General features: G+C 38.8%; 1 protein-coding gene across 3 annotated transcripts in view; it reads left to right on the top strand.

Annotated features, from left to right (window-relative positions):
• Positions 1-11994, top strand: part of LOC139962473 (creatinase-like) — a 33557-nt gene that overhangs the window by 15344 nt on the left and 6219 nt on the right. Inside the window, exons 1-5 of one of the 3 annotated variants that reach the window (XM_071962465.1) lie at positions 2317-2524; positions 2561-3103; positions 5404-5503; positions 10184-10366; positions 11312-11924. In XM_071962465.1, the coding sequence (XP_071818566.1) occupies positions 10208-10366; positions 11312-11924 (772 nt within the window). In that variant the 5' untranslated portion in view covers positions 2317-2524; positions 2561-3103; positions 5404-5503; positions 10184-10207. Of the gene's footprint in view, positions 1-2316; positions 3104-5403; positions 5504-10183; positions 10367-11311; positions 11925-11994 lie in introns of those variants that run through there. The other 2 variants (XM_071962463.1, XM_071962466.1) reach the window with 2 other exon arrangements.

The following is an 11994-nucleotide window of genomic DNA, read 5'->3' as shown; positions in this document are numbered from 1 at the left end:
CTATAGTTCGGTCTAAAGGCACGGTTGTATGGAAAGCCATTTTAACATTTAATCGGGAATTTTAGATATCTGAAATTGTTTCTTATTTTCAGATATCTGAAATTGAATTCGAGATATCTTAAATAGATTTAGAGATATCTGAAATTCTAATTCAGATATCTGAAATTGAATTCGAGATATCTGAAATTGAATTCGAGATATCTGAAATAGATTTCGAGATATCTGAAATTCTAATTCAGATATCTGAAATTCAATTCGAGATATCTGAAATTGAATTCGAGATATCCGAAATTGAATTCGAGATATCTGAAATTCTATTTCAGATATCTTAAATTTAATTCGAGATATCTGAAATTGAATTCGAGATATCTGAAATTGAATTCAAGATATCTGCAATTCTAATTCGAGATATCTGAAATTGAATTCGAGATATCTGCAATTGAATTCGAGATATCTGAAATGCATATGCATAAATTTCCGATTAAATGTTAAAATGGCACGTATGGAAAGCCATTTTAACATTTAATCGGGAAATTTCAGATATCTGTAATTGAATTCGAGATATCTGAAATTGAATTCGAGATATCTAAAATTCTATTCCAGATATCTGAAATTGAATTCGAGATATCTGAAATTGAATTCGAGATATCTGAAAATGAATTCGAGATATCTGAAATTTTATTTCAGATATCTGAAATTGAATTCGAGATATCTGAAATTGAATTCGAGATATCCAAAATTCTATTTCAGATATCTGAAATTGAATTCGAGATATCCGAAATTGAATTCGAGATATCTGAAATTGAATTCGAGATATCTCGAATTCAATTTCAGATATCTGAAATTCCCTGGTATTTCGAGATATCTGAAATTGATTTTAAGATATCTGCAATTATTTGTAGATATCTTAAATAAATTGGAGATATCTGTAATTTAATTTGAGATATCTGAAATTATTTCGAGATATCTGAAATTCCTTATTAAATGTTAAAACGGCTTTCCATACGGTTGTGCTAATGAATACTCTTTGGTTGAAAAGCGAGGGGAGATCTTCTCGGCCTTCATGGCGTCCTGGGCCCATGGAGTCGTTCAATTCTTCATCGATTGACTTTGTTATAACCCCAGCGACAGAAAAACTTTCGTCTGACCGACGATGGAGTTAGGGGTGCCCTGTAACCTCCCTCCCCCCCCCCCCCGCCTCCCTCCCGCTCTGCGCTCTTTTCTGCCTTTCCTTGGTTGTACCAAACTTCATAAACTACGTACTGATATGCCACTAAATTGCCTTACCTGCTGTAATGTATTCTGTTAATAGCTGTGTGTCTGTCTGAACATTCAGTCGCTGAGCTCCTTACTATGGAGTGCCGAAAGGACCATTATTTTTAGTAACTGATTGTGCAGTCACACATCTTTTTGGTTGTATTTGTCGGCGTTCCATACCCCACAGTCTGAAATTTACACGCTACCGCAGTAGCGTGTATGAACTGAAACTGTGTTAATGTTTGATTTAGACACTGTTGTTGTAAACAGGTCACGGACCTGCCAGACGACACCCAAGTGTTCCTCGCAGTCGCACTTATGAAACGCCATGTTAACATGTATTCAATAATTAGATCTTCAATTTAATTCGAGATATATGAAATTAATATTGGATATCTCTAATTGGAATTCTTGATATCTCGAATTCAAATTTGGATATCTCTAATTGTCTTCCCGACATCTATATATCAATTTTGTATATCTCTAATATGAATTCGAGATATGTCGAATTCCATTTTGGATATCTCTAATTATATTCCCGATATCTCTCATTCAATTTTGGGTATCTCAAATACTTTTTAAATTATCGATATCTGGAAATGAATTAGAGATATCTGGAAATGGATTAGAGATATCTGGAAATGGATTAGAGATATCTGAAAAAATAAATTAGAGATATCCAAAAATGAATTAGATATCTGTAATTGTTGAATAAATGTTAAAATGGCGTTCCATACGCACTGAACATGCGGCCGTATCAGTGATCTGTACAGTTAGTGTACAGATCAGTGGGCCGTATAGTAAATGTAATGTTCAAACTCAGTATATTCTTCCAATCCCTTATACCACCACCCCCCCCCCCCCCCCCAGCATGGCACAAGCTTCCCATGGTCGTTTATCCAGTTACTTACATCTTAGCAGAGAGCGCAGTTGATTCATTGCACAAGTATCAAGCATGTGTGGCGTCATTTCTTGTACCATTTAGAACAGTAATTTTGGTCACCGGCATGTCGTCTACCGTTCTGACCTTTGTAATCCGAACATGAACGGTACCACTTGTAGGGTGTACATAATAAAACCTTTTGATGATATCAAAGGCTGTCCTGCTCAATACACAAAGGCTGGACTGGAAGGCAGATACGTAAACAAGATATCAAATACATGGAAGAGAGATATCTAGAGAGAGATAGGCCTATGCGTAAAGTTACCGTTTGTTAAAGGCGATATCGCTCGTAGACTTTTTTTTGAGGGCGCTGGCATTATCGAGGTTTCAGAGCCGTATCTCTATATACGGCTCTGCGAGGTTTCAGCGAGGTTTACTGGGACCCCTATTAATCACGTGACCTCGGTGGCAAATTTAGATCAGTGAATAGCACAGGCAAGCGTATGCGCAACAAGCCCGTACCCATGCACACATAATGTTATAACACAGCATTTCAGTTTACTGTACTGTTTACCGCATAGGACTTTCGTCCTCGATAGTTTGTTGTTTGTGTGCCTTTTGAGTAAAGAATACTGTACGATTTTCGTCCAAATACATTCGATTAGAGTATTGTGACAATCATGGAAAAAGGATCAGGGCAAGGAGAATCGGGCGAAATAAAACGACCTTATCCTGGAACGAGCGTAGGGTAGGTTTAAGTGGAGGAAGGCCTTTGTTGCATGGACCTGACAAAAACAGCAGTGCAAAGGAACAACAGCGACGAAGAGATGCCACGAAGATCTATCTTCTACGTTCCTATGTAAGCTGGCAAATGGAGAAAGAACTCTACAAACATGTCTATGATTTGACTTCTGTCAGCAACGTATATTTCGCAGGACATTTGCTTCAGGATCACACAAAAAGGTAATGATTTGCTAAGCTAGGCTAAAACTGTATAGGGTACAGTAGTTGTCCTAGGTTACATGTATAGCCTATCAGTATTGCGAAGTACAGAATACTGCGAAGTTCGGACTCCCCTAAGAAATACACGATTTCACCATGATAACCTACAAGCAAAAGCGGATTATACAGTTGTTCTTCGGCCGATTCGAAGTAAGCTTGCACATTCATATGGTACGGATTCTAAAGTCAGGCCGCAAAAGCCAATATCACTAAAAACTACGAAGATACGGTTATTTCCTCTCCAAAATGACCTATGTGCAAGTATGTACGTATATATTTGTCAATAAAATGAAGGTATAGGCCTAGGCTAGGAGTTTTGGGGTATTTTAAGGCTTAGGTGTTCGAACTTGGCAGTGTCTAGTATGCTATTGTATTTGTAACATACATGATTTGATATGCCTAGGCTATGTAACTAGGCCTATCATTCATTATTTTTCCAATGGGCCTAGCGTATGCTAACCTTACCATACTTATCCTAGCCCAAAATAGCAGTAAGTTGTATTACTGAGTCAGCATCATCACTGTTTGTGAATGCTTGTCATGAAGATACTGTATACAGTTAAAAATGGAAGTATCCTTTCTAAAGAAGACTGACTCATATTTATGCAATGGAAAGCTGGGCCTTCTCATCACCAAAAATTAAACTTTTTTTGCCGCAACAAATTGATGGAAATATATTTTCTAACCACTAGGCCTAGGTGATCTGTTCATCCCCCACCCCCTCCAGGTTCTAAATTGTTATCAGCTGTCCTTGTTTGAAGAAGATATTCTTGTGAATGAGCATTTGAAAAAAAGAAAGAAGTTTGAAGCCTCATCTTTGCCCAGTCATAATTAACTAGGCATATATAGAACTAAGGCATACAGTATAGTAATAAGTATCTGAATTTAGTGTTCAAAGTAACTGCATCCCCTAATTTTGTAATATGCACCAGTGAGGAAGGCCTACTGTGCTGTACAAGTACAACCACATGGACCTGCAGTTTTTCCTATAAAAATAATGCATCTACATAAATACTTTAGAATCACTCCTAACTGATTCACATGTTTTCACACCGCTACATATGCAACTATACTTCTAAGGTCAGCCACAGCCAGCATATATGCAATCAAGTTTTAATGGTTCATTTGGGCAACGGGGTGTATATGTTATCTACTGACTCAATCATGTGTACATTTCTGCGTTTGGGATTTTTGAAGGAACCCAACTGCTATGCAAGAACTAAGGTAAATTAGCCTCACAAATTGAGGGAACATATTAGTACATATAGCTACACCTATATAAACCTTTATATTGCCATGCCTGGAGGTAAGAAAGTACCAGTTTTTTTGTGTAGGCCTAATGCTATAATGTTGTGATAAGTTATCATATTTTTATATATGGGTCCATCCATGCCAAATCAACAGTGGCCTCCACGCCCACCCTCTCAGAATTGCCTGAAATTGATATGGTGTCTTGCAATATGTCTCAAAGGATGAAATTGGGCAAAAAAAAATTGTAAAACTTTTTGGTTGCTAGGATACGGCCCCGCCTAGCAACCAAATCCAGATTGCATTTTAAGAGCCCTAAATGATCTGATGTTTAGTGTTCAAAAATTATGATCTATTAAATTTGGTGACCGTAACTATCTCTTGTGGAGAGTAATCTAGCGTTAATGGTAGTCTGAAAACTAGCTATGCATGTAAACAGGAATTTTTCACAATGGTGGGCTTATGTCATGGAGTAAGCTAGCATCTCAATTCTCACTCATGAAACCAACTGCTCACATAAACAGGAAGTTTACACAGTAGGTAAATAATGAGTGTACATCAAACTTTGATCAAAAGACTGGACATCTTTTAGTGATATGAAACCAATCAGTTCACTTAGACAGGAAGTTTACATAGTAAATTGTACATTGACATGTGAGCTCAGGTTGTTGAGCAAGCAGTTGGGCAACACAAATTATCCTCACAATTTTCTTGAAAGGTACCACGGTTTTAGGATATGTTGAAGAAGAGTATGGAAGAATATATCATCCTTATCTGGGTTTAAATCATTGTGGGTTAACAATATGTTATTATTGAAATCTGCCAAAGTGTTTGTTTGTTACTTTTCTCTTTCATATTTTTTCTTGGGTAAGTAAGTATGATAAAAACATGTTTGTTTGTAATGATTTGGTCATTATCAGATTCATTACGCATACAATTAAGCTTGGGGTGTACAGTAAAATTACTATTTCAGTTATATGATTTACGGACAATTTTTTTGTTTCATTGAACAGGTGTCAAATGCATCTTTCCAGAAGGATGCCGAAAGTCAAACAGAGGCATTCTCAGCAGCTGTCACCACAGAAAGCTCAGTTGACACTCAGAAAGGAGAAGGTAAATTTATATGTTTATCCTTGCATGAATAACAGACTGGAAGAGCAGTGCTAATCTTATATCTGATCTGATGTGATCAGAAAAATAATACAATTTCATTCTCATTAAATTCCTAAAGAAAAGAAAAAAATGGTAGCATATTGCTCATCCACTAAAAAGCGTACATGTGTATGAGAATTTATATAAAAGTCAGTGGGCCTGATATTATGAGGATCTTCTTTAGAGGCAAACTGACTAGTAACAGGTAATTCAAGAGACACAATAGAGCCTGGAACAGAGAGGACATGGTGAACACAAAGAAAGAAGTTAATGGTGTATTGAACAAAAGGAGTCAGGGAAAGCAGAGGTATTTAGATAAACTTTGGAGTACAAAGCGAGGATTAAGAAGGAGAGAGGGGGGAATGAACTATGGCAGAATACAGAGATGGAGCAGGATTAAGTTAGCATAGGCATAGGAGCCTCATTTGATTTGTGGGGGGCTGAAACGACTTGCCCGAAAAATATAACCGAAATTTTCGCGCGCTCCGCGCGCGATCAACCTGTAGTTGTGCATATCATATAGGCATTCATCGGTTAGTACATCACATGCCAATAACATACAATCATTTTGAGTCTTACTGTATTAGCCTTCCATATTGGTTAAAATTATTGGGGAATCTGTAAAACAAAAATGATCATAACAATGTAAGTTTAAACATTGAAAAACACATTGCAAAATATTCTTCTTGCAGTAGGTGCCTGAAAAATTCTCAACTTATTGCTGAATTTTCACCAAAAAAAGTGAAAAACACATTGCAAATTATTCTTTTTTTAAGTAGGTGCCCGAAAAATTCTCAGCATATTGCCGGAATTTTCACCGAAAAAAGTGGAAAACACATTGCAAATTATTCTTCTTTCAGTAGGTTCCCGAAAAATTCTCAGCATTTTGCACGAATTTTCACCAAAAAATGTGAAAAACACACTGAAAATTATCCTTTTTCAGTAGGTGCCCGAAAAATTCTCAGCATATTGCCCGAATTTTCACCAAAAAATGTGCAAAACACACTGCATATTATTCTTTTTTTAAGTAGGTGCCCAAAAAATTCTCAGCATATTGCCCGAATTTTCACCAAAAATTTTGGTTGGGGGGCTGCAGCCCCCCCCGCCCCCTACGCCTTTGTAAGTTAGTCATGTCCTTCTTGTATATTGAGCCCATTCAGTTGAATGGTGCTAAGGCATTCCGTCCACTCTCTCTATCTCTGCTGTGGTGTACTATGGCTACTGCTGAGATGGTTAGTCTACGAATTTAGTTACCTGTTGGGACATGTCTTACTTAAATGGTATGATTGGGGAACTGAAAGTGTTCCCCGACTGGAGTCTCCATTTTCATTGTGTTGACCTGTGACTAGAACTGCTTATTGAGGGTGGTCTTGGTTTCACCAACATACTTGTAATTTCAATATCTTCTACTTCAATGTCCTCTAAACTCAATGACACCATTTAAATTGAAATATCAGTTTCCAGTGCTGCAAAAGTGTGATAAGTTCTAAACAAAAGTATATTTTTAGTCACAGCCATAGTAGCTATAGCAGGATACTTGCAATCTAGTAACAAATGTTTTATGTAATCTTTACAGATACTTCTGATCCAGTTACTTCAACACCTCTCAAGAAGCCATCTGCCATGTTCTGTCCAATGTCACCAGTAGGATTAGATATGGAGCAGCATGGGAGAGAAACCTCAGACCATACAAATACACATTGCCACATTTACATGATCCTGAACAAAAGAGATCATACATATGGCAGGGGCAAGCACTTTTCCCAGACTTTTATTGACAGGTTGTGCGACATTCACGTTGGATTAGCAGCTATTGATACATCTGCATCACCAGATTGAGATAAATTGCTTTCGTCCATTTTGTTCGATAGTAGCTATGACTGTGAATCAGAAGCTTGGCCACCCTCTAAGTCAAGGTGGGCAAGGTTGGGGAAATTCAATCAAGGAGTAACAATCAGAGAATGGCCAGCTTTGTATTATTGTATATAGGCCTACACAAACAGCGGGTATAAATATCTGTATCGGTTTATTTATACTGGTGTTCATATCCGTTGCCAGGAGGCAGGAGGGGATATGATTTGAACGTGGGGTGGGGGTGGGGAAGGGGTCCCCTTTGAAGTGTTCAAACGATGCTACATTTTACATCTATCTTCTTGAATCACATGTATATTAAACACCCCTATAGACACGATCAATCAGTCCTGTCTCTCACCTCCTCTCATGCACTGGTGTATTTATTTCCTGGCAACATAACAGTTAGGCATAGTAAGGGTCAGAGGTCATCACAACTTAAAGAGTTGTGTGAGTCCCTGTGGTCTCTTACATCCTTGTAGCAGTAGGGAGAAGAAGCCTAATAGATCAGAAACCATGATCATCTTCTGTTGTGTCTTATTTTCCAGCATCCTTGAAACATTATATCCTTCCCCTTTGATTTCTTGATGTCATAAGCTGTATTTATGTGGTGCATTATTTAATTCCAGTATTGAGATTGTATATTCTTCTTGTGTATTTGACAGTATCCCAGTGATCTCCATTTTCTGCTCTTGGTTTTCTTTTCTCTGTATTTCATATCATATCTATCTCTACCCCTAACCTCCATCTCCACATTTTCTTTACTTTCTTCCTCCATCCCTTCTTCTGTCTTTCACTCTTTCTTTTTTGACCTCTTTCCTTCCCTCTGTTTACCCTGTATGTTTTAGTTTGCCGACTCCCCCCCCCCCCTTACATCTTACCCCCCTAAAAAATGTTCACAAGGTTGACAAGTCTCCCCATGCTAGTCCCAAGCTATACACCTTTGTTGTGGTGACAGTTCACTATACTTGCGTATCAAATGGAATGCCCCACCCCCCACCCCTTACTTCCCAGTGTCATGAATCGGCAAATGGAAGATTATTCGGAGTTGTTCGTGATGGTTCAATGATCTTATAGTCAGGCATAGGCCTATACAGTATGGTTCTCTTTGTCCTTCATTGTAGTCGAAGTTTGAAATGAATTAATCGTACTAGGAACTTCCGGGCAATGTTTAATTTTCTGTGGCAAGAAAAAAAAGCTCCCCCCCCCCCAGTGTCCCTCCTGGTTGACTAGAGCCTGTACGCCTATATGGTCACACAATAGTATAGATAAGTATGAGCCATGCAGACAGCTTTTTTTTTCTTTCTTTTTTTAAATTCAATGCAATTTGAGTTATAGTTTCGAGTTGTAATTCGAGTCAGTCGTGATGAGGTGCCCCATGGTGGGGCTGGGTAACCCACCCCAACCCCGTTGCCGACTTTTTGGCATTTCTTTGGGAGCCGTTCGGAACAAGAGGCAGGATAATCAATACTGGAGTACAGTACGCTGGAAAGCAATAAACTGACGTGATTTAGAAAAAAAAAAGTTGCTTGCTTTGACTGCCGATGTTCAGCGAGTCACTTTTCAATGGAAATAACTTTTAATTTATTGTTCATGTACTTATTCCCTTTTTGCCAATCCTTTCTAAAGAGGGTGGAGCCGCCCGTTATGGCAACGTATTTTCGTTCCCTTTTCCGTTCAAATTTCCTTATTTTTAATTCGGGTCAAAGGGGTGCAAGGACAGGGCTTACGTGCACCGGCTAGGAGGATGGGGTGCAGCTTGGGCAAGTGTTCTGTGATCGCCTAAAGGGCCCGTTGTCAGGAGTCCAAAAATAATTAAATATACATATTTATCTATATATGGTTTATGACATAAAATCCTCCTGATATATAACTAAAATTTATGTATAAAATACAATGAAAGTTGTGACTGTGTCTATGTGTAATTAATACCTAAAGTGGCTGAAATACCAATTGTTCACATATGACGGACTTGACCATACGTTTGATACCCAATGTAATCACTTTTGGCAATTTTTTCACTAATTCGCGTCTGTCCTTTTTGTGACACGAGTCAATGTATCAGACATAAACTTCACTATAAGTTTCTTGAGCTGTGAAAGAATGTCGGCTCGCAACTGAGGTTGCAATATTTCAAATACTTTACTCAGGTTAGTACAAGACTGGCGCATCTGTAAAGGTTTGGAATACACTGGTTTTTTAAAGTAAAATAGTACTGTACTTCTATAGGCTAAACTTCTGATATTCGATACAGCATAAAGCATGCAGAGCTTTCCAAATCAGTGAATCAACTACGAAACCAGGGCATCCGAACAGTTAGGACTTCGACTGTTCACCATGTGGGCCTAAAAGAGTAAAAGCAGAGAACCGCTAGAGTAGCAGCTCCCTGGTCAAACTATTACACCTATACTGTACAGCTACTACAGCCCAATAGTTGTGAAAAGTTATGCACGTAAAACAAACCACAGAGTTTTGTATCATACGACACACACGGAAACGCGACGTAATAATTTACCGCATACTACTGACCTGGGAGCTATTCCATAACAACTCCCTGTACTGACACTGCCACAGACAAGAAACTATGCAGGAATTTCCCCAAGGCCACCGTTCAAGTAACCGAACCCGTTTATTGCTTACTAGCCGTAAATACGGGATTGCTGAGAAATTACGAAACAACAGCGACGAACCTGTAGAGGGTAGTATTGATATTATTTTTGAATCGGTTGGTGTGAAGGACAGAATTAACGAGGAAGTTACGAGCGATCCCACCTTTAACTTGTTTCACAGTCACAGAATTAACCAACAATAACGATGTGGACTTCATACCGTGGCAGACTGGCATCCATATTGTCGATGCGACGTTCAGCCGAACGAGTTACAGTGGCATCGGTTACTGTCGGGAAACAGCTCTTGTCAACGGTGACAACAGACGACTTACCAAAACTTACCACAATGAACAATGGAGCCAAGGTAGGTATAGTAGGTACCGGAGAAGGTATGTTGAGCAATGGCGTAAGTGTACCATTTTAAACTTGCTTGCGCGATATGCGAACACACAAAACTGATTTGTTTTTATACGTTTTAGACGTTTATGAAGCAATGTTGTCCAGCCGAGGTTTTATACTGTTGTACCATTTCTGATTTTGAGTAATGACCCTTCAAACAGCTGAGGTTCATCAGTTAAAGTGACTGGATTAGACAGTCTAATACACAGGCAATAAGACCAGTTCCTCGGATGCAAAACAAAGACCCAATACGACAAAACATTAATATTAATAAACAAATACCGGTGTTGAATGTCATACAGGTTTTTTTTTTTATATGAAGTTCAAAGAATATGGTTTGGCTCAGATATTATTATACATATACTCTGGAAGGTATTCTAATCTGCCACACAGGAGAGCCGATTTCAGTGTTTTGTTCTTGTAGGCCTATTGGGACTGACTCCCGAAACACATGATGAGAAGCTTATAGGTGAGCATTCTCATTGGAAAATGGAACTCCGATTTGGTATGAACTAAACGGACGAGAAAACATTTCCGAGTTTTGAGGGTGAAAACATGGAAGAATTAATGTCGGTAGTTTCGTTAATCTGATAACGCTTGTATTTTTACCCTTATGACACTGGCCGCGAACAGCGTCACACCAGGCCGGTACCACTGATCTAATTTGCATATAAGATGCTAGGCGAATGTGATCATTCTTCAGAGAGTGATTATCATAAAGTGTAAGAAACACTTCATATGAATTAAACAGAGCAGTATAGGCTATAATTTGTCTTTGAATTATAAGGGGAAAGGGAGGGGGGGGGGTTAGATATGACCGATTGTTTAGTACAACTTAGTGTCATTTTCTAAGTGACATTTCCTTTCATGAATATCTTCAAATTGTACTTTTTCTCTCTACAAAAAAAAGGCTATTCCAACGTTCACCAAATCTGAAATGGACAGACGGATTTCTGCTTTACGCCGCCATATGGAGGATCAATCTATTGAGGGCGTCCTTTTTACGTCCATGCATAATATCAATTACTTTTCCGACTTCTTGTATTGCCAAATGGGGCGTGCGTTCGGTCTCGTCGTTACCATGGATAAGGTAAAATGTATTGCACCACTGGTAGACGGTGGACTGCCATGGAGGCGCGTTGCTACCGGTGACACCTTGTTATACACCGACTGGCATAAAGATAACTTTTGGCGGGGAGTTCAGGCGGAACTCGGTGCCACTCGTGGTCGGATCGGAGTCGAAATGGATCACATTTCAGCAGACAATTTAGAGAAACTCAAAACAGCCGTCCTAGGTGCAAAACCGGTGGATGTCGGTGTTCCTTGTATGCAAATGAGGATGGTGAAATCAAAAGAGGAAATTGCTTTGACGAAAGAGGGTGCACGCATTGCACAGATTGGTGGCGCTGTTTTCATGGACGCTTGTGACGTAGGTGTCAGTGAATACGAAGTCGCTCTCCGATCTACTCAAGCAATGGTTGGTGAAATTGCGAAGGCTTTCCCAAACGTGGAACTGATGAATAGTAAGATTTGCTTTTCATCCATTCTGACTTTGCGATACAGAAAACTAAATTACGCAAGCTTAACATATCC

Source organism: Apostichopus japonicus, chromosome 21 (genome assembly GCF_037975245.1).
Source record: "Apostichopus japonicus isolate 1M-3 chromosome 21, ASM3797524v1, whole genome shotgun sequence".
Lineage (NCBI taxonomy): Eukaryota > Metazoa > Echinodermata > Holothuroidea > Aspidochirotida > Stichopodidae > Apostichopus > Apostichopus japonicus.
This window is presented reverse-complemented; position numbering and strand designations above follow the sequence as displayed.